General features: G+C 45.9%; 1 protein-coding gene across 5 annotated transcripts in view; it reads left to right on the top strand.

The window, feature by feature from the left end:
- HEATR4 (HEAT repeat containing 4) overlaps positions 1-22617 on the top strand; it is a 198856-nt gene that overhangs the window by 147076 nt on the left and 29163 nt on the right. For all 5 annotated transcript variants that reach the window (XM_068254208.1, XM_068254205.1, XM_068254209.1 and 2 more), the window contains 6 exons: positions 10742-11580; positions 13081-13214; positions 15405-15557; positions 18160-18303; positions 20746-20937; positions 21392-21552. In XM_068254208.1, the coding sequence (XP_068110309.1) occupies positions 10748-11580; positions 13081-13214; positions 15405-15557; positions 18160-18303; positions 20746-20937; positions 21392-21552 (1617 nt within the window). In that variant the 5' untranslated portion in view covers positions 10742-10747. The remainder of the gene's footprint in view (positions 1-10741; positions 11581-13080; positions 13215-15404; positions 15558-18159; positions 18304-20745; positions 20938-21391; positions 21553-22617) is intronic.

The raw sequence follows: 22617 nt of genomic DNA on the forward strand, positions 1-22617 counted from the left end.
GCATTACTAATGCTGGGGATACACGGTACGTTTTGTACCGTGTATCGAGCCGCACGATAGATTGCGGCGCGTCCCCGCACGCGGCCGTATCGATTCCCGCTCCTACCTGCGGGCTGCTTCTTACCTTCCGCTCGCTTCTTCTATTGTCCTGCCCGCCGGTATCGAGCACGGAATCGATCCGGCGGGGTATCGGACATAGTGTTGGGCGAACAGTGTTCGCCACTGTTCGGGTTCTGCAGAACATCACCCTGTTCGGGTGATGTTCGAGTTCGGCCGAACACCTGATGGTGTTCGTCCAAACCGTTCGGCCACATGGCCGAACTAAGAGCGCATGGCCGAACGTTCCCCGAACGTTCAGCTAGCGCTGTGATTGGCCGAACAGGTCACGTGGTTCGGACCCGAACGCGCTCTGATTGGCCGAACTGTCACGTGGTTCGGGTAAATAAATACCCCAACCCTGTCATATCTCCGCCATTTGTCTGTGGGTTTAGCTTTGGGTAGGCAGGCAGGGTAGTTCGCGCTCCAGCCACGCTAGCCAGGGTCCCCCCAGTCATTGTGTCGCTGCTGGGAATAGTGGTACACCGCTCGCTCAGCCACACTATATAGCATTCTGTTTACTGCCACTCTGTGTCTGCTGGGAATAGTAGTACACCGCTCGCTCAGCCACAATATATAGCATTCTGTTTACTGCCACTCTGTGTACCTCGCTCAGCCACACTATATAGCATTCTGTTTACTGCCACTCTGTGTCTGCTGGGAATAGTAGTACACCGCTCACCCGCCACTGTATAGCATTGTGCTCTGTGTCGCTGCTGGGAATAGTGGTACACCGCTCACCCGCCACTGTATAGCATTGTGCTCTGTGTCGCTGCTGGGAATAGTGGTACACCGCTCAGCCACACTATATAGCATTCTGTTTACTGTTCTGTGTCTGCTGGGAATAGTAGTACACTGTTCGCTCAGCCACACTATATAGCATTCTGTTTACTGCCACTCTGTGTACCTCGCTCAGCCACACTATATAGCATTCTGTTTACTGCCACTCTGTGTCTGCTGGGAATAGTAGTACACCGCTCACCCGCCACTGTATAGCATTGGGCTCTATGTCGCTGCTGGGAATAGTGGTACACCGCTCACCCGCCACTGTATAGCATTGTGCTCTGTGTCGCTGCTGGGAATAGTGGTACACCGCTCAGCCACACTATATAGCATTCTGTTTACTGTTCTGTGTCTGCTGGGAATAGTAGTACACCGCTCGCTCAGCCACACTATATAGCATTCTGTTTACTGCCACTCTGTGTACCTCGCTCAGCCACACTATATAGCATTCTGTTTACTGCCACTCTGTGTCTGCTGGGAATAGTAGTACACCGCTCACCCGCCACTGTATAGCATTGTGCTCTGTGTCGCTGCTGGGAATAGTGGTAAACCGCTCACCCGCCACTGTATAGCATTGTGCTCTGTGTCGCTGCTGGGAATAGTGGTACACCGCTCAGCCACACTATATAGCATTCTGTTTACTGTTCTGTGTCTGCTGGGAATAGTAGTACACCGCTCGCTCAGCCACACTATATAGCATTCTGTTTACTGCCACTCTGTGTACCTCGCTCACCCACACTATATAGCATTCTGTTTACTGCCACTCTGTGTCTGCTGGGAATAGTAGTACACCGCTCACCCGCCACTGTATAGCATTGTGCTCTGTGTCGCTGCTGGGAATAGTGGTACACCGCTCACCCACCACTGTATAGCATTTCTGTACTGCCACTGTACTGCTGCCAGTCAGCGTGTACTTTAAGGATAAGTGAAATGAGGAAGAAATCCGGTGAAAGAGGAAGGGGCAAGGGAAGAGGTGTTTCTCCTGACGGTTCACGTACAGGCCACAGGGGAGCACCCAAGAAAACCCACTCAATACCGCCCATGTTGTCCAGGACAACAACCCTCACAAATCCAAAAGAACAGGACCAGATAATTACTTGGATGACCTCTCAAGCGTCCAGCAGTGGGTTAAGCAGCACCAGCACATCACGCACGAGGTCCGAGTCCTCAGCCAGTTACAAGGAGCCAGTGGGCACAAAGCTGACACAACCGGCAGCGACACCACGCACACAACTGCCAGATAACCAGTCCGATGAATTACCTCAGGATACAATGGGGTATTCGCAGGAGCTATTCCCAGCCCAACAAACTTCCACCTTTCAAAGGTCAATGGAGGAACAGCCAGAAATGTTGTGCCCGGATTCACAACCATTAACTGTGGGAAATGCACCGCGCACTGAAATACAAGGCGAGTCCGAGGAGGACTCGGAAACCCAAATCCCAGAGCAAGTTGGGCAGGAGGGGTTGCAATTGCAGGAGGTCGGCCGACAAGATCTGGAAGACGACGTTGGAGTGAGCTGCGCAGAGGTTGTTCTGGGGAGCTCTACTCCACGGCGGCGGCCCCCCACAATGACATATGACGAGTTTCAGGAGCTGGAAGAGGAGGGTATGGACAATGTGGACAGAGACCCAGATTTTGTTTGTGAACGAGAACATCGCCGTCGTAGCAGCAGCACAGATGAGTCTGTTGAAGAACCCACTGCTGCACAAGTTCGCCTTGTGCCACAAGGTAGGCGGCGCGCAATTTCAGGCACCACAAGCGTGGAAGTTCAAGTGAGAGGCAAAAGAGGCGCAAACAGAAATCGCCAGCAAGGCAGGTGCTCCAAAGTCTGGGCTTTCTTTGAAGACTGCACTGAGGATGGTACTATGGCAATTTGCAAGGTGTGCAAGACCCGCCTGAGCAGGGGGAAAAGTATTAACAACCTCTCCACCACCAGCATGAGCCGCCACATGGTATCCAAACATCCCACTCTGTGGGCAAACGCGGCAGGACAGGGTACCAGCAACACTGCCTCCCTTGGGGTCACCAGACTCACCACCAGACCCGCCTCAGCAGCAGCAGTAGCCCAGCCATTGCGTGGTTCACAACATTCACAAACATCAGACGGTGACACTGTCACTTTCCGGAGTAGTGCTCTTGAGGTCTCCCAGTGTTCATCAAACACAACAACCAACAGCCCTTCAGTGTGCAGCCCTACGATTCAGTTGTCTGTCTCGGAGATGTTTGATCGCAAGAGGAAATTGCCAGCAAATGACCCCCGGGCCGTGGCAGTAACAGCCAGCATAGCCAAGCTTCTGGCCTGCGAAATGCTGCCATATCGAGTGGTGGAGACAAACAGCTTCAAGGGCATGATGTCAGTGGCCATCCCACGTTACGTGGTTCCCAGTCGCTACCACTTTGCGCGTTTTGCAGTGCCTGAGTTGCATGAGCACGTGGTCAGCAAAATAACCCGAAGCTTGAAGAATGCCGTTGCCTGCAAGGTTCACCTCACCACTGACACCTGGACGAGTGCGTTCGGCCAGGGTCGATACATCTCCCTTACCGCGCACTGGGTGAACCTTGTGGAGCCTGGCAGCGATTCCTCACCTGCTACGGCGCGGGTGTTGCCCACGCCGCAAACAGCTGCACCGCCGTCCCTCCCACTGGATAACAACAGCAGCACCTACCTCTCTGACTCTTTCTCCTCCAACGCATCTCAAAGCTGTATCTCATCCGGAAACGCTAACCCAGCAGCAGTAGGATCGTGGAAGCAGTGCAGCACAGCTGTTGGCATGCATCAGCAAGCGTTGCTGAAGCTGATCTGTCTTGGGGATAAGCAGCACACAGGGGAGGAAATTTGGAGGGGAATAAAGGAACAGACGGATTTGTGGCTGGCACCGCTGGACCTGAAACCGGGCATGGTTGTGTGTGATAATGGGAGTAATCTCATTCACGCTTTAAGGTTGGCTAAGCTGACACACATCCCTTGCCTGGCGCACGTGATGAACCTAGTAGTTCAGCGGTTCCTGAGGACATACCCAGGCGTGGCCGATCTTCTGTTGAAGGTGCGACGAGTGGCCAAACATTGCAAAAATTCCAGTACTGCTTCAGGGGCACTCGCCAAGATGCAGGAGCGCTTCAATCTCCCCCACCATCGCTTGCTGTGTGATGTCCCTACGCGCTGGAATTCTACGCTGCACATGCTAGCCCGCTTTTGCGAGCAGAAGAGTGCAGTGGTCCAGTACATGACGGCGCAGTACCGAGGCGCATCCGGACAGCTGCCAAGCTTCTGTGGATCCGATTGGGCCAACATGTTGGACCTCTGCCAAGTCCTCCAAAATTTTGAGCAATCCACGTTGCTTGTGAGCAGTGACAACTCTTCAGTCAGCATTACCATACCACTGCTGTGTTTACTGAAGAGGTCAATGTTGAAAATCAAGGAAACAGCTGTCATGATGCAACTGGGGGAATCTGAAGGAAAAAACGATCAGCGTGATGGTACCAACATCAGGCCATCCGCATCAGGAAACGCTGGCCCCAGCAGCTATGACGAAGAAGAGGAGGAGGAACAGCTGGAGTTGGAGCAGGAATTTCCTGCCACCACTGACGAGGGCCAGAGCGGTGCACGTTCCACAATTCAGCGCGAATGGTCAGCAGAAGCAGACCAGGAAGAAGGTGACGACTATGATGCATCACAACAACTATCACAACGCTCACAAGAGGATGATGAGGATTCTGGCAGGACTCTGGCACACATGGCTCAATTCATGCTAGACTGCATTGAACGCGACCCACGCATTGTGCGCATTCTGGACAACACCAATTACTGGGTTTATACCCTTCTGGATCCACGGTACAAACACAATGTTCCAAAACTGCTTGAAGAAAGAGTCAGACAGGTCAAAATGGAAGAATACCAGCAGGCCCTTGTGGAGACTTTAGAGAGGAGATTGACATCCTCCCCCTCCTCTAGCCAGTTGTACGCCGACAGACTGACTTCCGCAAACCCAGGACGACCAGGAGGGCAGCAAACAACACAAGCCGCAGCTAGTGCCCAAAAGGGAATGGTATCGGCAGTGTCCTTGGAGTGGAAAAATTTTATGACACCCATGCAGCAGCAGCCCACAGAACAGCAAGCGTGCAGATCCACCTCCAACACCGATCGCCTGGAGAAGATGGTCAAGGACTACATGTCAGATGGCGTAGCTGTGTTGAACAATCCATCTGCACCCTTCAACTATTGGGTATCGAAGCTAGACACCTGGCACGAACTGGCAATGTACGCAATAGAGGTGCTGGCTTGCCCGGCAGCCAGCGTTATGTCGGAACGCTGTTTCAGTGCTGCCGGAGGCATCGTCACAGATCGGCGTATCCGCCTCTCCACAGAAAATGCAGACCGTCTGACTCAAATTAAAATGAATCAATCCTGGATTGGAAACGACTACGCAACACTCCTGGACCCCAACCAAGTAACATGAACAATGACCATCTGTGATGGGTTAGCGTTTCCGGCCCCTGTTTATTGAACCTCTCATCTTTATTACATTTATGACTGCATGGCGGCAAAAAGCATTGCTATATCCGCACGCTATTTGTCCTCATGCAAGGCCTGGGATGCTGTGTCTCAAAAAGCGTGGCCTTCTCCTCCTGCGCCTCCTCCTGTTCCATCACGTGTGCTGCTGCTGCTGCTGGGTTAGCGTTTCCGATCCCTGTTTATTAAACCTCTCATCTTTATTACATTTATGACTGCATGGCGGCAAAAACCATTGCTATATCCGCACGCTATTTGTCCTCATGCAAGGCCTGGGATGCTGTGTCTCAAAAAGCGTGGCCTTCTCCTCCTGCGCCGCCTCCTGTTCTATCACGTGTGCTGCTGCTGCTGCTGCTGGGTTAGCGTTTCCGGTCCCTGTTTATTGAACCTCTCATCTTTATTACATTTATGACTGCATGGTGGCAAAAAGCATTGCTATATCCGCACGCTATTTGTCCTCATGCAAGGCCTGGGATGCTGTGTCTCAAAAAGCGTGGCCTTCTCCTCCTGCGCCTCCTCCTGTTCCATCACGTGTGCTGCTGCTGCTGCTGCTGGGTTAGCGTTTCCAGTCCCTGTTTATTGAACCTCTCATCTTTATTACATTTATGACTGCATGGCGGCAAAAAGCATTGCTATATCCGCACGCTATTTGTCCTCATGCAAGGCCTGGGATGCTGTGTCTCAAAAAGCGTGGCCTTCTCCTCCTGCGCCTCCTCCTGTTCCATCACGTGTGCTGCTGCTGCTGCTGCTGGGTTAGCGTTTCCGGTCCCTGTTTATTGAACCTCTCATCTTTATTACATTTATGACTGCATGGCGGAAAAAAGCATTGCTATATCCGCACGCTATTTGTCCTCATGCAAGGCCTGGGATGTTGTGTCTCAAAAAGCGTGGCCTTCTCCTCCTGCGGCTCCTCCTGTTCCCTCACGTGTGCTGCTGCTGCTGCTGCTGGGTTAGCGTTTCCGGTCCCTGTTTATTGAACCTCTCATCTTTATTACATTTATGACTGCATGGCGGCAAAAAGCATTGCTATATCCGCACGCTATTTGTCCTCATGCAAGGCCTGGGATGCTGTGTCTCAAAAAGCGTGGCCTTCTCCTCCTGCGCCTCCTCCTGTTCCATCACGTGTGCTGCTGCTGCTGCTGCTGGGTTAGCGTTTCCGGTCCCTGTTTATTGAACCTCTCATCTTTATTACATTTATGACTGCATGGCGGAAAAAAGCATTGCTATATCCGCACGCTATTTGTCCTCATGCAAGGCCTGGGATGTTGTGTCTCAAAAAGCGTGGCCTTCTCCTCCTGCGGCTCCTCCTGTTCCCTCACGTGTGCTGCTGCTGCTGCTGCTGGGTTAGCGTTTCCGGTCCCTGTTTATTGAACCTCTCATCTTTATTACATTTATGACTGCATGGCGGCAAAAAGCATTGCTATATCCGCACGCTATTTGTCCTCATGCAAGGCCTGGGATGCTGTGTCTCAAAAAGCGTGGCCTTCTCCTCCTGCGCCTCCTCCTGTTCCATCACGTGTGCTGCTGCTGCTGCTGCTGGGTTAGCGTTTCCGGTCCCTGTTTATTGAACCTCTCATCTTTATTACATTTATGACTGCATGGCGGCAAAAAGCATTGCTATCCGCATGCTTCTTGTCCTCATGCAAGGCCTGGGTTGTGTCTCAAAGCGTGGCCTTCTCCTCCTGCGCCGCCCTCCTCCTGTTCCATCACGTGTGCTGCTGCTGGGTTAGCGTTACCAGTCCCTTTTTCTGGAACCTCTTCTCTGTATTACATTTATGACTGCATGGCGACAAAAAGCATGTTACCTGTGCAAAGAAACATGACATTTTCCACATTTAAAAGACAGTTTTTCCTTTGAAACGTTACAATCAATTTTCTCAAAAACTATAAGCTCTTTTTCAAATATTTTTTTTCCTCTTGTACCCACTCCCAAGGTGCACATACCCTGCAAATTTGGGGTATGTAGCATGTAAGGAAGCTTTACAAAGCACGAAAGTTCAGGTCCCCATTGACTTCCATTATGTTTGGAGTTCGGCGCGAACACCTGAACATCGTGGCGATGTTCGGCGAACGTTCGCGAACCCGAACATCTAGGTGTTCGCCCAATACTAATCGGACACGTCGGAAATTATCAATCTAGCCATCAGCAGCTCGATTGATTAAAAAAAACGCACCGTCTATGCCCAGCATAAAGCTTTTTCCGCAAATACACTTTATCACCTGTATTTGTATGTCCTAACTCTGGCCCTTATTGCCTAGTACACACCATACAATTCTCTGTTAAATTTTTCTGTAATGCTGGGCATACACGGCTCGTTTTTTATTATCAATCCTCAATTGATAATATTCAGTGTGTCCGATCACCGCGCCGGATCGATACCGCGCTCGATCCCCGCGGCGGACAATGGAAGAAACGAAGTGCAGATAAGGAAGTGCCCGCGGGGACGAGCAGGGACGCGCCGGGATCGAGCCAGCAGCTCGATTCCGGCACACAAACGAGCCGTGTATGCCAAGCATAAAGTACTGATAGAGACTGGTCATTATCTCTGGTGCATTGTCTTCTGGTTGTCTCCTGCTGAGTAGAACAATGCCTAATTGCTAGGCAGATAGATAATTTCCACATGTTGGAAATGATCTATCTGGCAGGTAAAGTTGCACTACGGCAATGAAAGACGGGTCCGTCACACCCTCCTGCTGGGCGGGGGTTCCAGAGACAGTAGTGCGTGTGTACAGTCTGTCAGGCAGACTGATAAGGCTAAGAAGGAGACACTGAGGGCCCTTTTCCACCTGCAGTCGCTAGCGTTCACGCTGAATGCTAGCGATTGCTGAATTGCAAAACCGGCGATTCGCCGACGTTTTGCGGCCGCGATTTTGCTATGCTATGCACTGCATAGCAAAATCGCGGCAAATATCGATCCGCCGCGCGTTCGCATTCGGGTAAAAAACGAATCGCGGTAGTGGAAATGACCTACCGCGATTCCTATGTTAAAAAGCAAACCGTAGCGATTGTAAAATCGCTAGCGGTTTGCGACTTTGCGATTCAGCCAGCGCAAACGCGCTGGTGGAAAAGGGCCCTGAGAGCCCAATATAGTGTAGTATGCAGAGGGTAAGTTGGTACAGTGTAATGTGAGAAGTTTATACTCACAAGTCAGGGTCACCGCTAAGGCAACCACTGTGTAGGCAGGTGAGGAGATTAGACCTGTCCTCACTCAGGGTTAAGATGTTGCTCTCTGTAGATAGGAGAAGAAAGTTAGGGGTGGGTCCCCTTTCCACCAAGGGTGGACACTAGTAAACTCGTGAGTAAACAGAGGCGCCAGCAGGGTAAAAACAATCATTACAAGTTTTAAAATATGCTGGGAGGTAGTGGTGGACTTACCTCCAAAAGCAGACTAGGCAACTGTCTGGCATAAATAAATAAATAAATACTTTATTGGTACCCCAATAGATGCAACGCGTTTCGCAGGACAAGGCCCGCTTCATCAGGCAATAGATAGGGGACAAACTGTAGACAAAGGCACAGAAATACATTGTTGCAATAAGCCGCATAACATGCAAGGAATAATTTTTTATGTATATACATTTGGAACAGCATGTCTTATAAATATGTTGCATATGTGTTGTATGCAGTGTATGGAATTGATGGAGTGAGTGTGATAGGTAGACTGTATTTTGGTAACACCATGTGAGTAATTGACTCAAGGCCCTCGGATAAGGCAGGAAGGGAATTATTTTAAAAGAGAGCGACCGAAATAAAAAACAGATAGGAAATGTTGATGAGTTAGTGTATTTTTTCCAGTTGTTTATTGAGGCCCTCCGGAATAAGGGTCCTCAACAGCTAGATCCAATACATCTTGGTTTTTATCTATTGCCTGATGAAGCGGGCCTTGTCCTGCGAAACGTGTTGCATCTATTGGGGTACCAATAAAGTATTTATTTATTTATTTATGTCAGACAGTTGTCTAGTCTGCTTTTGGTGGTAAGTCCACCACTACCTCCCAGCATATTTTAAAACGTTCAACGATTGTTTTTACCCTGCTGGCGCCTCTGTTTACTCACGGGTTAGACGGATAAGGCTGTTTCTCCGCTAGTGCGCGTGTACAGTATGACGGCACCGACTCGGCAGACTGATAAGGCTGTTTCTGAACGATTCACTGAGCGGATCATTCAGAAACAGCCTTATCAGTCTGCCTGACAGACTGTACACACACACTACTGTCGGCAGAACGCCCACCCAGCGGGAGGGTCTGACGGACCCGTCGTTCCCTAAGTAGAGCGTGTGTACAAGCCTTAAATCTAACAGAAAATCGAATGCTGGGAACAATAGCAATCAACTTTTTCTGGTTGTTTCTACTTGTTCCACAACAATAGTTGTTTGATAATTGTGCTGCATAAAAGACTTCTGTTGAGCGTGTGTATGGGGCTTTATGTCCTGCATAATATTCTATCTCAGTGGAAGAGTGCCTGTGCCTGTGTAATTGTTAAGTACTGTATTTTTTGGACTATAAGACTCACTTTTTCCTAAAAGTGTGTGTGTTGAATAGTCACTGCGTCTTATAGTCCAAATGCAGAGAGTTCCTGACTTTTGAATGCCTGCTAACATGAACCTCCAACCCGCTGCAATGTCAGGGACTCCCTGTACTGTGCCCATGCAGAGGAGGACACAGGGAGACAAACGGAGGACACAAAGAGGCATAGAGGAGGATAGAGGCAGACACATGGGGACACAGGGAGACACTAGGGGGGCAGAGGAGGACACAGGGAGACACAAAAAGGTACAAGGGGGCATGAGGTACAAAGGGCATAATCCACAAGATGCCTCTTCACCACGGATACACCGGGTTTTAGTATATATTTTCCCCCTGGTTTTTGTCCTCTAAACCTGATGCGTGTAATGGTCTGAAGTGTCTTTATAGTCCAAAAACTACGGTAATAACTACCTACCTATTGGTATATCTGCACCGCACCACTACTGCAACAATCTAAATAGATTGTTGTGGTGCTATTGACTCCAATGCAATTGCGCACCCGCACCAAGCAGTACAGCATTCCACTCAGCAACACACTGCAAAATCTGCATCGCCTGTGCATCGTCTGAAGCACTTCCCTTGCATCGGGGGTAGTGTGCCCAGCCTCATGGAGACTAATGGCCACTGTGACAAGCTGCGGCAGGTGAGAGCACCACAACACACTAAATCAGGGTAAGTGGGAAATGGGCCTTAAAAGGTATAGAACATTTATATAGGATTTCTGTAGAATTAATACAGAAAAAAATCAGAATGCCTGATCACAAAATAAATGTTCATCACGAAATTTATCAAAGCAATCTATTTTTTTTTTCATTATATCTCTAGATCACGATGGAGCTTTCTACCAGCTACTCTCAGCAGATGGTGTTTTGTCTAAAACCATCACAAAGACTGTCAAGCACACGACAACATGTATCTCATTACCTTCATTCTGTCTCATTACCTACTTCAGCCTACTGTCCTTCCAAACAGCATTCCCTACAATGTCAAGCAAAATACATTCAAAGCATAGCTGAAGACCTTCATTTTTCCAAAGAGGTAGTAAAGGACAGAGGCCTCTCTAGTCTATCCTACAAAGAATGGGATTCAAAAAGTATCTACAACATTTCACATACCACTCCCCAAACAAAGTGCAAGAGCTTTTCAAGAACACGACCGAAGCAGCATGGGATATGTCATCTAAAACCCTTTATACCAACCAAAGATGTCAAATCAAGAAGTTGTTCTGCATTTAAGAATGGGATATGGAAGAAAACACAACAAAATGATGCAACATATCTATGTTCTTCGACCATCTGTGTAGACAAAATGAAACCAAAAGCATTTTTAACAAATGTATCTGGTCCAGGTGAGCACAAGGAGTTTAGAAGGAGTCTTATTTGTGACTCGGACAAGCTGAACGTCAATAAGAAGGAAGTTATTTTAACAATGTTGACAAAGACTACTGCCCAGTGGCTATTGGCTCATCAAGAAGGACCTATGGAAGGCAAAGAAAGGTTCTGTCAACACTATGGCTTGCCTATGTCCACACAGCTCATTAGAGAGAAGCACATGACTGAGGAGGACTTAAAGACATGCAGTGACCTAGAAAAGACAAATTTACAGGATGACCATGTTCTTATGGAAGACAGCAAACCGGGAACACTACTTTCTGCTTATTACAAGTGAGTACATATTTTGTTTGAATAGGCTTTTGGCGGTTTTAAATTGTTTGATCAGCTGCACAAATCTAAAACATAAATAAAGGAATTTTAGCGAATAGTCATTTTGAAATAAAGTAAAACTTCAGCTTGACTGAACAGCTTGTAGTGTGGATAGGAGGAGGCATGAGAAGCAAGAGGCTCCCTGCAGTGTTCAGGGTCAAAGCAATTCGACAATACATTCCACTTGGATCCAGGGGAGTAGCAATAGGGGGTGCAGAGGTAGCCACCGCATCGGGGCCCTTGGGCTAGAGGGGCCCCGGGGGCCCATCCCTCAAACACAGTATTAGCTCTTTATTGGTCCTGTGCTGATAATATTCACTTCTATAGTTGATATGAATAGTAGTAATCATTAACACACAGTTCCCCATCCCCTGCTTGCACCTCTGACACTGTGGTTGTCCTTGATTGGTTTTGGTGCGCCGTATCAATTGTTATGTATAGAGCGCATGGGGGGCCCCAATGCTAAACTTGCACCGGGGTCCACAGCTTCTTAGCTACCCCACTGCTTGGATCCAGTGGCGTAGCTAAGGAGCTGTGAGCCTCGAAGAAAGTTTTACAATGGGGCCCCCCCAAGCACTCTATACATAACAACTGATACGGGAAACCAAAACCTGCCAATGGCAACTACAGTGTCAGAGGTGCAAGAAGGGGATGGGGAGCAGCTTGTTAATGATTACCACTAATCAAAGTATCTATAGAAGTGATTATTAAAAGCTCAGGACCAATAGAGAATTAAATTAAAATTAACTTGTTAGCGCTTTGCAAAGGAAAAAGTACCAAAAGTGAGATGAAAAAGTCCTGTCAAAATTAGTTGGAGTATTTGTTTGCTTGTTGAGGGTGTAAAAGTCATTTTATTTACAAGTTGTAAAAATATCACCTAGGAGAAAACTCAGGTGAAAACGTCAACTGCGTATGGGCCCGTCTTTTAAGCTATAAAACAAAGCAGAAATAATGACCCTTTGAACGTTCCTTCAGTAAAACTTTATCTCAGGCTGTCTCTCAGTTTCTTGGTTGTCTAAGTTCTTTAGAAAACAGGACTGTATTCGACCCAAGTTGGGTCAGAGAAGCTCACGGAAGTCAGAAAAACTCAGAGAAGAAGAAGTCAGTCAAAGAAGCTCAGAGAAGCTCTTTTGCATAAATTAACGACTAAAGTTTTTTTACCTCTTCCTGTACTGGAAAACAATATGAGACTCTTTTCTTTTCTACTATTGTTCTATTTCTTATCTGTATTACACATACAATTCATTATTTCATACATTTATTTTCACTTCAGGTGTGCTTTAAGTAGCAGTTAAACTTTGTGCATTGCAGGGTGATGATTCATTTGCATCCAGCAAGTTTTTTTTTTTTTCTTTTTTTTAACTTCTGTAACTGAATCAGATCCAGAGTGTTCTTAGGCAGATGGCTAAATTCTATATATAAAAGTTGATGAATTAGAAATCTCTGTCTCTTTGCATTCAGCATTGCCGGATATGTACCATTGGCTACAAAAGTGGAAGAAATACCTCCCAGGTGGCTCCAAAATACAATAGATCCCAAGGCTGGGAAATATGTCTGCACAAATGAGAATCAGTGTGAGAAAGAACTTTATTCAGGTTGGTTGTACTTGTTGCTGCTGCTGATGCTCAAACACTAAGGGTATCATTCATAAACAGGCTGTCGGTAGTGCGGGAAAACACCGTTCTTCTCCGCAACCGGTAATTAAGACTTCTGGGTGGGCATTCATAAAGAAGTCTGCCTGTTGCGGAAGAAGTGCGGAGGTTTTCTGGAGGAAGCTGGCGGCAGCGTGGCGGAAGACATGCGGAAACTTAAAAGCTGCCCGATTCCCTCCCTGCGCTGCTCTGTCTGATGCTGCTTGGGAGGTCCCTCCCATTCATTTATATGTATTCCGCCCGCCTATCGCTACTGTCGAGCAAGCGGTATTTTCCTTCCGGATACCGCTTGCTCTAATCTTTATGAATGGATGTGTTTGTTACTTTTTCTAGATTAATCTAGAAAAACTCCGCACAAGGCGGAAATGTATCGCTCTGTCACCTTTTCATGCGGAAAGAGCCTTTATGAATGGGGCTTATGCTGAGTGGTCGGGAAAGTCACCGGTGTTAAGCATTTCCGCATGCGGAAATGCTTTATGAATGATACCCTAAGTTCTGTGACTGTGCTGAGAAACAGTGTACCCATATAAAGGGAAGATGGTAGAAGTGATACATGTCAGATCATCAGCAAGTACTTTAAAGGGTGCTGCAATATACATCCACACGCACCATACACGCACCAGGATTACTGTTTATTACAATAAAGACACAGAGTCCAGGCTCATCTCCTCAAGTGAGAACACTTAAAGAGAAACCGTAATCAAGAATTGAACTTCATCCCAATCAGTAGCTGATACCCCCTTTCCCATGAGAAAGCTTTACCTTTTCACAAACGGATCATCAGGGGGCTCTGTATGGCTGATATTGTAGTGAAACCCCTTCTACAGAGTGATGTCAGGACCATGGTTCTGACATCACACTGTGGGAGCCTTGTTGAATTGTGGGAATTAACAGCTGTTTAAAGCTGTTTCCAACTGCCAAAAAAGCAAGCAGCATCTCCTTCCCGTGACATCACCTGCCAGCAGTAAAAATGTCACCATTTGATAAATGTCAGAATGTAAATCAGGGAGAGGAAAGACTTTACAATGGGCACTCACTGACTAAATCATTTATACATAATTATACATTTATACATAATTATACATGTATACATAATTATTGTAAAGATGAAGTACTTTTTTTTATTACATTATTTTCACTGGAGTTCATCTTTAAGCAATACCAGTTGCCTGGCAGTCATGACCCCTGTACATGAGGCGCCCATGCAGGGTCTCCTACAGTTGCTGAATTAGCTCTTTATCAAATGGATACAATGAACAGAGGCGCCAAAAGTATAAGATTAGATTAAATGAGCTTAAAAACCAACTTAAATGGCAAAATTGAAGGAGGGAGTGGTGGTCTTACCTCCCTCAAGCAGACACGACAACGACTGCGATTCAGACAGTCAAACAAATTTATTAGGAACTCCAAAAAGAAATGCAACGCGTTTCGCAGGTTCAACCCCGCTTCATCAGGCAATATAGGGAGGAGTATCAAACAATCTGCACAAGGATTCAAATTAAGCGCTTAATTTGAATCCTTGTGCAGATTGTTTGATACTCCTCCCTATATTGCCTGATGAAGCGGGGTTGAACCTGCGAAACGCATTGCATTTCTTTTTGGAGTTCCTAATAAATGTGTTTGACTGTCTGAATCGCAGTCGTTGTCGTGTCTGCTTGAGGGAGGTAAGACCACCACTTCCTCCTTCAGTTTTGCCATTTAAGTTGTTTTTTAAGCTCATTTAATCTAATCTTATACTTTTGCCGCCTCTGTTCATTGTATACAATTTTGAGTCCACCCTTGGTGGAGGGTTGCTACCCTTTCTTCCTGTCTACAGAGAGCGACTTCTTAATCCTGAGTGGGGTCAGGACAATCTCCCCACCTGCCTTTACAGTGGTTGCCTGCTGGTGACCCTGACTTGTGAGTATCTAGCAATACAAACTTATTGCCACCTTGTCCAGTACGAATTACACTATTGGGGCTCTTGGTGTTCCCTGTCTTTATCAAATGGAAATTGATAAGAAAAGATAAGAGAATTGAGTGGAAAGTCGACTGAAATAAATGCATCATGTGTAGCCAGCATAATGGCTCATATACTTTAAACCAGCTGCATTAAAACTGAGATTTACATTATTTTATACATGTGCCCCACAGTTGTGTATGATCTTGGAAGGAGTACACAAGAAATATCTATAAATGCATCTTGCGTAACAGATAACAAGTTGAAGAAGGTGCAGCCTGGTCCATGGAATGAGAGTTACGTCCTGCATAACATTCTTTCTCAGTGGAAGAGTGCCTGGGTGATTGGTAAGTAATAACTACCTACCTATCTGAGGTGCCAGGTGTTACCCGGACAAATTTCTGTCGTGTACGCCTATCCTTTATTGCCCGATGAAGCGGGCTTAGGCCTGCGAAACGTGTTGCGATTACCCCTGGAGTGTACCAATAAACATACCCTGTCTTGAATACACAGCTTGTTGTGTCTGCTTGCAGGAGGTAAGTCCACCACTGCCTCCTAAGCAATTTTTAAACTTTTTAATTAATGATTTTATCCTTTTGGCGCCTCTGTTTTCCATCACAATACCTATCTGATCTTATACAGTATATGTAGTCACAAAAAAGCTGCAGCACACCTAAAATGTCCTTCCTGTAAGCAGGTAGATCCAGTGCCTTCTCCTGTTTGTTTGCCCGATAAGACAATTATTGAATGGTGCTAGGACGCTGAAGCCAAAGTCAGTACTCTTAAGCTGAAGCAAACAATGGAAGGAGAGTATCACTAAAGGTGGCCATACATGTGTAGATTTGGCGGCCAGTCGACCATCCGATTCGATAATCATGATCGAATCAGAATCGGTGCTCCGAAAAGCATGCCCGATCAACAATTTAAGGACAAAACTGGTCAAATGTATCGACCAGTCGATCAGACATGCTGCAGTATGTTGGGCCAATCAAACGCGATGGAACCCTCCTGGCCGCTGCCTCCCTGCTTCAGTACTTTACCTCTCTACCACTTGCTGCTGTGTCCAGACTCCTATTCCTGGTTAAGGTAAAGTATTAATGCAGGTGCACAGGGGGAGGGTTACATGTATAAAAGGGGGGATAGCAGCCAAGGGAGACGGGGCGGCATCACAAGCCAAATTGCTGAAAGATTTCATTCTGGAATCGGTCAGGAATTGGCCTGCAGTTTATGGCGCCCAACAGATCTCTCTCCAATCAGATTCGGTCAGTAAGAAATATGTCTATTAGTCAATTGGCTGTCAAAATCGGTAGATGTATGCGTACCTTAAGGGTTATTGGATGGAGATAGGTGTTAAAACGGGAGGGTTAGTGTTAAAGGATGGAGTAGAGAGAGGTTGGCATCAGTCAGGGATGTCGAACGCCAAGGGTTAAGGTCCTCACACATTTTTGGCACAGCTCAAATGAATTGATGAAACTGAATCAGAAAAGCTGAGGCTCATCAAGAAAAACACATTTCTCCATTTCTCAGTCCATCCTAAACCCTGGCATGGTTATCACCCTAGAAGCATAAGATTTTAGAATAGACATCAGAATGGGTTAACCTTATGGGGGAAGTAAGGATTAGGGTGAGGAGGTAAGAGTTGAGCAGTAAGAAGGGGTTAAAGGTTTGGTGGAGGTTATGATTAGGAATCAGAAAGGGGAATTACAATTAGTGGGTTTGGTAAAAGTCAATGGGGAGTATGCTGACAAAAACACCATCAGAATCCCCAAATAACATAACCAATACTCTGGCTATCAGGAGCCAACACTGTAAGGGTGGGTACACACGTCAGATAAAAGTCTTTAGAAAATGAAAGATCACAGACCAATTTTACCCCCTTTTATGTAGTATGAGAGCCATACTCTACACAGTCTTTTCTATGGAGCTGAACTCCACATCAGAAAAAAATCTTTGCAAGATGCTGCACACAAAGATGCTGTACACATGCAACAGATCAGTATCTGCAAAAGATCTGTTCCTGCAAAAGATCTGTTCCTGCAAACTGCATTCATAGTCTATGAGATCTGCAGACCTCATACACACCTTGTTTCATGGACAATTATCTGTGGATCAGATCCACCAGGTTGGATCTTCAGATCGGCAGATAATTGTCTGATCTGCAGATGAATGTCCATTCAACAAGGTGTGTATGAGGATCTGCAGATATCATAGACTATGAATGCATTTTGCAGGAATGGATCTTTTGCAGGGATTGATCTTTTGCAGATACTGATCTGTTGAATGTGTACAGCATCTTTGTGTGCAGCATCTTGCAAAGATTTTTATCTGATGGGGAGTTCAGCTCCATAGAATAGACTGTGTAGAGTATGGCTCTCATACTACATGGAAGGGGGTAAAATTGGTCTGTGATCTTTCATTTTCCAAAGACTTTAATCTGACGTGTGTACCCACCTTAACTCTCCATGCCGAAAAAAAAACAGCTCATCAAGACTGCATCTCCATTCTCCAATTGTTTCCTAAGTGTATAATTTGCTCACGACTACCTTTGCTACAGTTACATGCTCAATTTCACCATAAACACACTGCAAGTCAGAACCAGAGGTTTTTTGTCATCCGTAGGGAGTGTAATAAACATTTCTGTATGGCTGTGGGGGACAAATGAAGACGTATACATATTTATGGAAGTGCACTTATCTTTGGGTTTTTGTCAGTAGTTAAGCAAGCCAAGACAAGACACATAACATTTAAATTGCGCTTTTCTTCTGGGGGACTCAAAGCACTTGAGCTGCAGCCACTAAGGCATGCTCTATAGGCAGTAGCAATGTTAGGGAGTCTTGCCCAAGGACGCCTCACTAAATAGGTACAGGCTTACTGAACCTTTGACCCATTGCTGATTACGTTACAAAATATGTTTGTTTGTTTTTTTTTTTGCTTTTTCAATCTATGAAGGCTGCAGCTGGACAGATGCTACCCTGGAGCAGCTGACAAGAGATCTCAGCAGTGTCCACAAAACTAGCAGAATCTCCGCTCTTGTGACAATTGCTGCTTTTGCAGTTGATGGACCTTTGCAAGGGGTAGATCCCCGGGATATGAGTAAGTAATAAATCCCTCCTGTCTTTATCCCATTGCTATATCCCCATATACAGCTTCAATTCCTCACCGCTTATGACCACGCCAGTAAGTCGGCAGCTGCTGCCTAAATGGTGACTTCCAAGCCGGGGGAGGGTCGCAGCAATGCAGGCAGAATTTTCCAAAGACCTTCGACTAACTTCAGAAACATGACCATGACTGCGTTCCCGAGGAGGTGGGCAGAGCCTGAGTCCCGATTACATCAGGTCAGTTGCGTTTTTAACCCTGAGACCCCCCCCCCCCCTTTCCCTTGATCCTGCAGCATTGAAACAGAGCCTGTCATTATAAAAAGACAGGCTCTATTTTTTATACTGGAGACGTATACATATGATCAGTGTAGCTGTCGCCTAGAAGTTTTCCTCTTTGTCGGTTTTGCATTTCATTTCCGTGCTGTCTATCAAAGAGAAAACTCATTACAGCAGTTGGCCTAAAGGCTGTGTACACATGCTACATGGAACTTGGCAAGTGGCCACTTTGGCCGAGAATAGTGAATGTGTGCTGGTGTACCCCAACCTTGTTTAACTGTTTTCAGACCATGCTAATTGAAATCGATGTCGTTTGGAACCTGTTATCCTTGCCAGGACATAGTTTACAATTAGCGCGTTGCATGGCCCCTCCACTGCCTCTGATTGTGCCACCCTCTCCCTTCGCTGCAACCCACTTGCCCTGCCATCGCTTATATAGCAGAGCTCTTTGAGTCGGTCAGGAGCTGATTTCATTGGCTTTTGACCCTGTGATCAGTGTAATCCAATTTGTGCAGCTTTGTGTGGTGTGACGTCGGTAAGCCCCGTTTTTGGTAAGCCCCGATTTGGTAAGGTCCACCAGAGGCCAGAGAATGCTGGTACTGAAATGGTTATATTTCTGGAAATCAAATATAAGCTTTAAGGCACGGTTCATACTTAATAAGAAAGAATTCACATAAGAAATTGCGAAAACGCATTTGATGCAGATGTAGTATATTTCAAAGGCATTGCATTATTTTTAATTGTGTATGTACTTGCATGTGTGAATTTCCTGCATTTAAGATTCAAACAGCAGATTTGCGTTTTTCCGTGAGCAATGTGCAATTTGTGTTTCAATGCAAGACTATAAGAATGCAGGAAAATTGCATTTGAAGTTATTACAATGTGTTTTTTTCATGTAAATTAACTTCAGTTAGATTCATGCAGAATTAGCCTTGCGAGTTTTGACACACATTTAACATTTTTAAATTGGCACATTCATCTAAACAGGAAAGAAGAAAACGCTGAATCGTGCAAGCAAAAATTTGTGTGCTTTTTCTGCAATGATAAGAGTGAACCTTCCCTAAAAACTGGTGGGCAACTTTGGTTGTAGTTGCCAGTCTGGAAATGGAAGTGTATGATAGGTTGCTGATAGAAACCTGACCTATTTTGCATATGAAATGTAATGTTGATGTGAAGTCATGCACCAATAGTAGATCACCATATAAAATAAATGGCATACGGCTGGGAACATCAGACTTGGAGAAGAACTTAGGAATACCGGTTCATCACAAGTAAACATATACAATGCCAAGCAGCAGTAGCTAAAGCAAATACAGTTCTGGGGTCCATAAAACTGGAAATAGTACCTTAAGATGCCAGTATATTACTCCCTCTGTATAAATCTGTATGGAACACAGTTTTGGGCACCACAGTATAGAAAGGACATTGACCTTCTAGAATGGGTACAAAGATGGGCAACTAAATTAATTAGAGGGATGGAAGATCTCACTTTCCAAGAAAGATTGGACAAACTGGGCTTATTTAGCTTGGAAAAAAGTGACTGAGAATTGACCTGATTAACATATACTGTACAAATACATCAGAGGGCAATACAAAAGCTTGGCAGATGAGCTTTTTGTCCCTAAGGCTGTGCAACGGACAAGGGGACATGGTCTGTGTATGGAGTAAAAACTTGTTGCCATCTATTTAGAAAAGGTTCTTTCACAGTGAGAGTGGTTAAAATCTGGAATATCTTACCTCAGGAATTAGTTATGGCAAACTCTATATCTGCATTTAAAGAGGGCTTGGATGCTTTCCTTTCAGTGAAGGGCATCCACGGCTATAATTTTTAGGTAATTACTGGAAGAGTTAATCCAGGGATTTATCTGTCTGCCATCTTTTAAGGCCAATTGGCCCAGGCCTAGTGAGGTTTTTTGCATTCCTTTGGATCAACTGGGATATGTGCAGGTTCAGGATGGTGTATTTTTTTTGTGGTTGAACTTAATGGACGGATGTCTTTTTTCAACCAAACTATATATGCCACTATGCAGCTACTGGTATTTTCTTGAACTTCAGTTATAAGCCAGCAACACACAAGGTCAAGTCACGGTAATTTACTCATGTCAGGAATTTATCTACTTTTTAATTTATAAACGTTGCAGAATATTTGTTTATATTCCAGATGGTACAAAGAGTGATGGCACAACAAGCCAACCACCTATGGCAGCACTACCTTCTGAGATCCAGAACCTTGTCTCTGATGCTCTGTATAATGATGATGACCTTGTGAAGATGGCTGCCGCTCTCTGTCAGTTCTTCATCCAGGAATTCAGTGAACAAGCCAAGAAGATCATGTTCTCTGCTTTGGAGGATGGTAATCCACTTCTTAGTTGCTTATTATTTGCAGTATTCTATATCCATTTCTGAAAGGGAACCTGAAGGCTGGCTGGGTGCACACATAGCAGAAACGCTAGCGTAGCAGGAAACACTGCGTTTTATGCAGCAATGTTAATCTATGGGACGGAGAAGAAGCTGAGTTTGTAACAGTATGCATTTCGCAAATGCTGGTAGTGTTGCCTAATATGCAGGCTGGCTGCAAAAAAACAAAACAAAAACGCACGCAATGAAAATCTATGGTAATGCATATGCATGCTCCCGATCACGTGACCCTCATGGGGTTCGGGGACCAAGAGGGCCCATGCTTTCATTTTTGCAGGGGGGCCTTATTAAATCTAGTTACGCCCCTGCCTACCATGTGCATTTTCTCTGTAATTAAACTGCACATTCAGTAGTATGTTAAAGTAATTTTAATTGTGTGTCTTTCCCAGGTATTGATGCCGACAGCTGGGCTGCTGCACAGTGCCTGGCCCTGGAAGGCAACCACAGTCACCTTGTAATACAGAGGATTCTTGCTCAGCTCTTTGAGGTGGAGAATAAGGAAACTGAACAGCAGGCTTTATATCTGCTGAGCTTGCTTAGTGCGAAGACAGTAAGTACTGGATGATTATAATTATCACGTCACTTAAAGAACAACTATCACAAAAAAAAGTAACATTTAAAATACATACATATAAATGTACATTTCTCCCAGGGTAAAATGAACTCTAAATTACTTTTTTCTATGTTGCTGTCACTTACAGTAAGTAGTGAAAATCTGACGGGTCCTGTCAGGTTTTGGACTAGTCCGTCTCCTCATGGGGAATTCTCAGTAATTTCTTTATTTACATAAACACTTACTAGACTGCAGTAGCTCAGTAGCAATTGCTATCCTGACAATAGCCCCGTTAGTTCCTGTAACATCAGCAGCAATTCTTATCCCAGCGGCGCTCCTCCCCCCCCTCTGCTAGCTCCTGTAACCCCCCCCAGGCAATTGCATATAAAGCACAGTGGACTCCCTCAACTGATCCAGCTGATGCACCTCTCCATCTTGTGTCCTCTCCTGCTTCATCCTTGCTGACGCCCTCTCAATGCATGACTTGACAGCACAGATGCACTGGGGCCACAGTGGGAGGATGCCAGTGTGGATGCAAGCAGGAGGCAACACAAAATAAAGGAGCAGGCCAGCTAGATCAGGTGAGGGCTTTCACTGTGTTTTACTCTGCAATGACGGTTGGGGGGGTTACAGCAGCTAGTAAGGGGGCGGCCGTGGAGATAGCAATCGCCTGGATAGTTACAGAAGTTGGGGGGCGGGGAGCTGCAGGAATAGAAATTGCCTGGAGGGTTACAGGAGTTAGCGGAACCACCGCAGTGATCGGGATGTGGGGGGACACCTGGGGGGCTGGTCCAAATTGTATTATGCACTTACTTTTAGGGAGGAGTCTTATGGTCTGAAAAATACAATATATTTTGTCCTGCTTACCTGAACCTTATGCTATGTACAGATGAAAGATTTGGGTTGGCCAAAACAATCATTCTTAATTTTATCAGTCCATGTATGGCTACCATTATGAATATTCTGTATTACCTAAATCAATCTTTATATTTACTATAATAGAGGAACTAGTCATGTTTGCCTTTTGGAGCGATCACAAAATAGCAAGTGCAGATATAGGGG

Source organism: Hyperolius riggenbachi, chromosome 9, assembly GCF_040937935.1.
Source record: "Hyperolius riggenbachi isolate aHypRig1 chromosome 9, aHypRig1.pri, whole genome shotgun sequence".
Classification (NCBI taxonomy): domain Eukaryota; kingdom Metazoa; phylum Chordata; class Amphibia; order Anura; family Hyperoliidae; genus Hyperolius; species Hyperolius riggenbachi.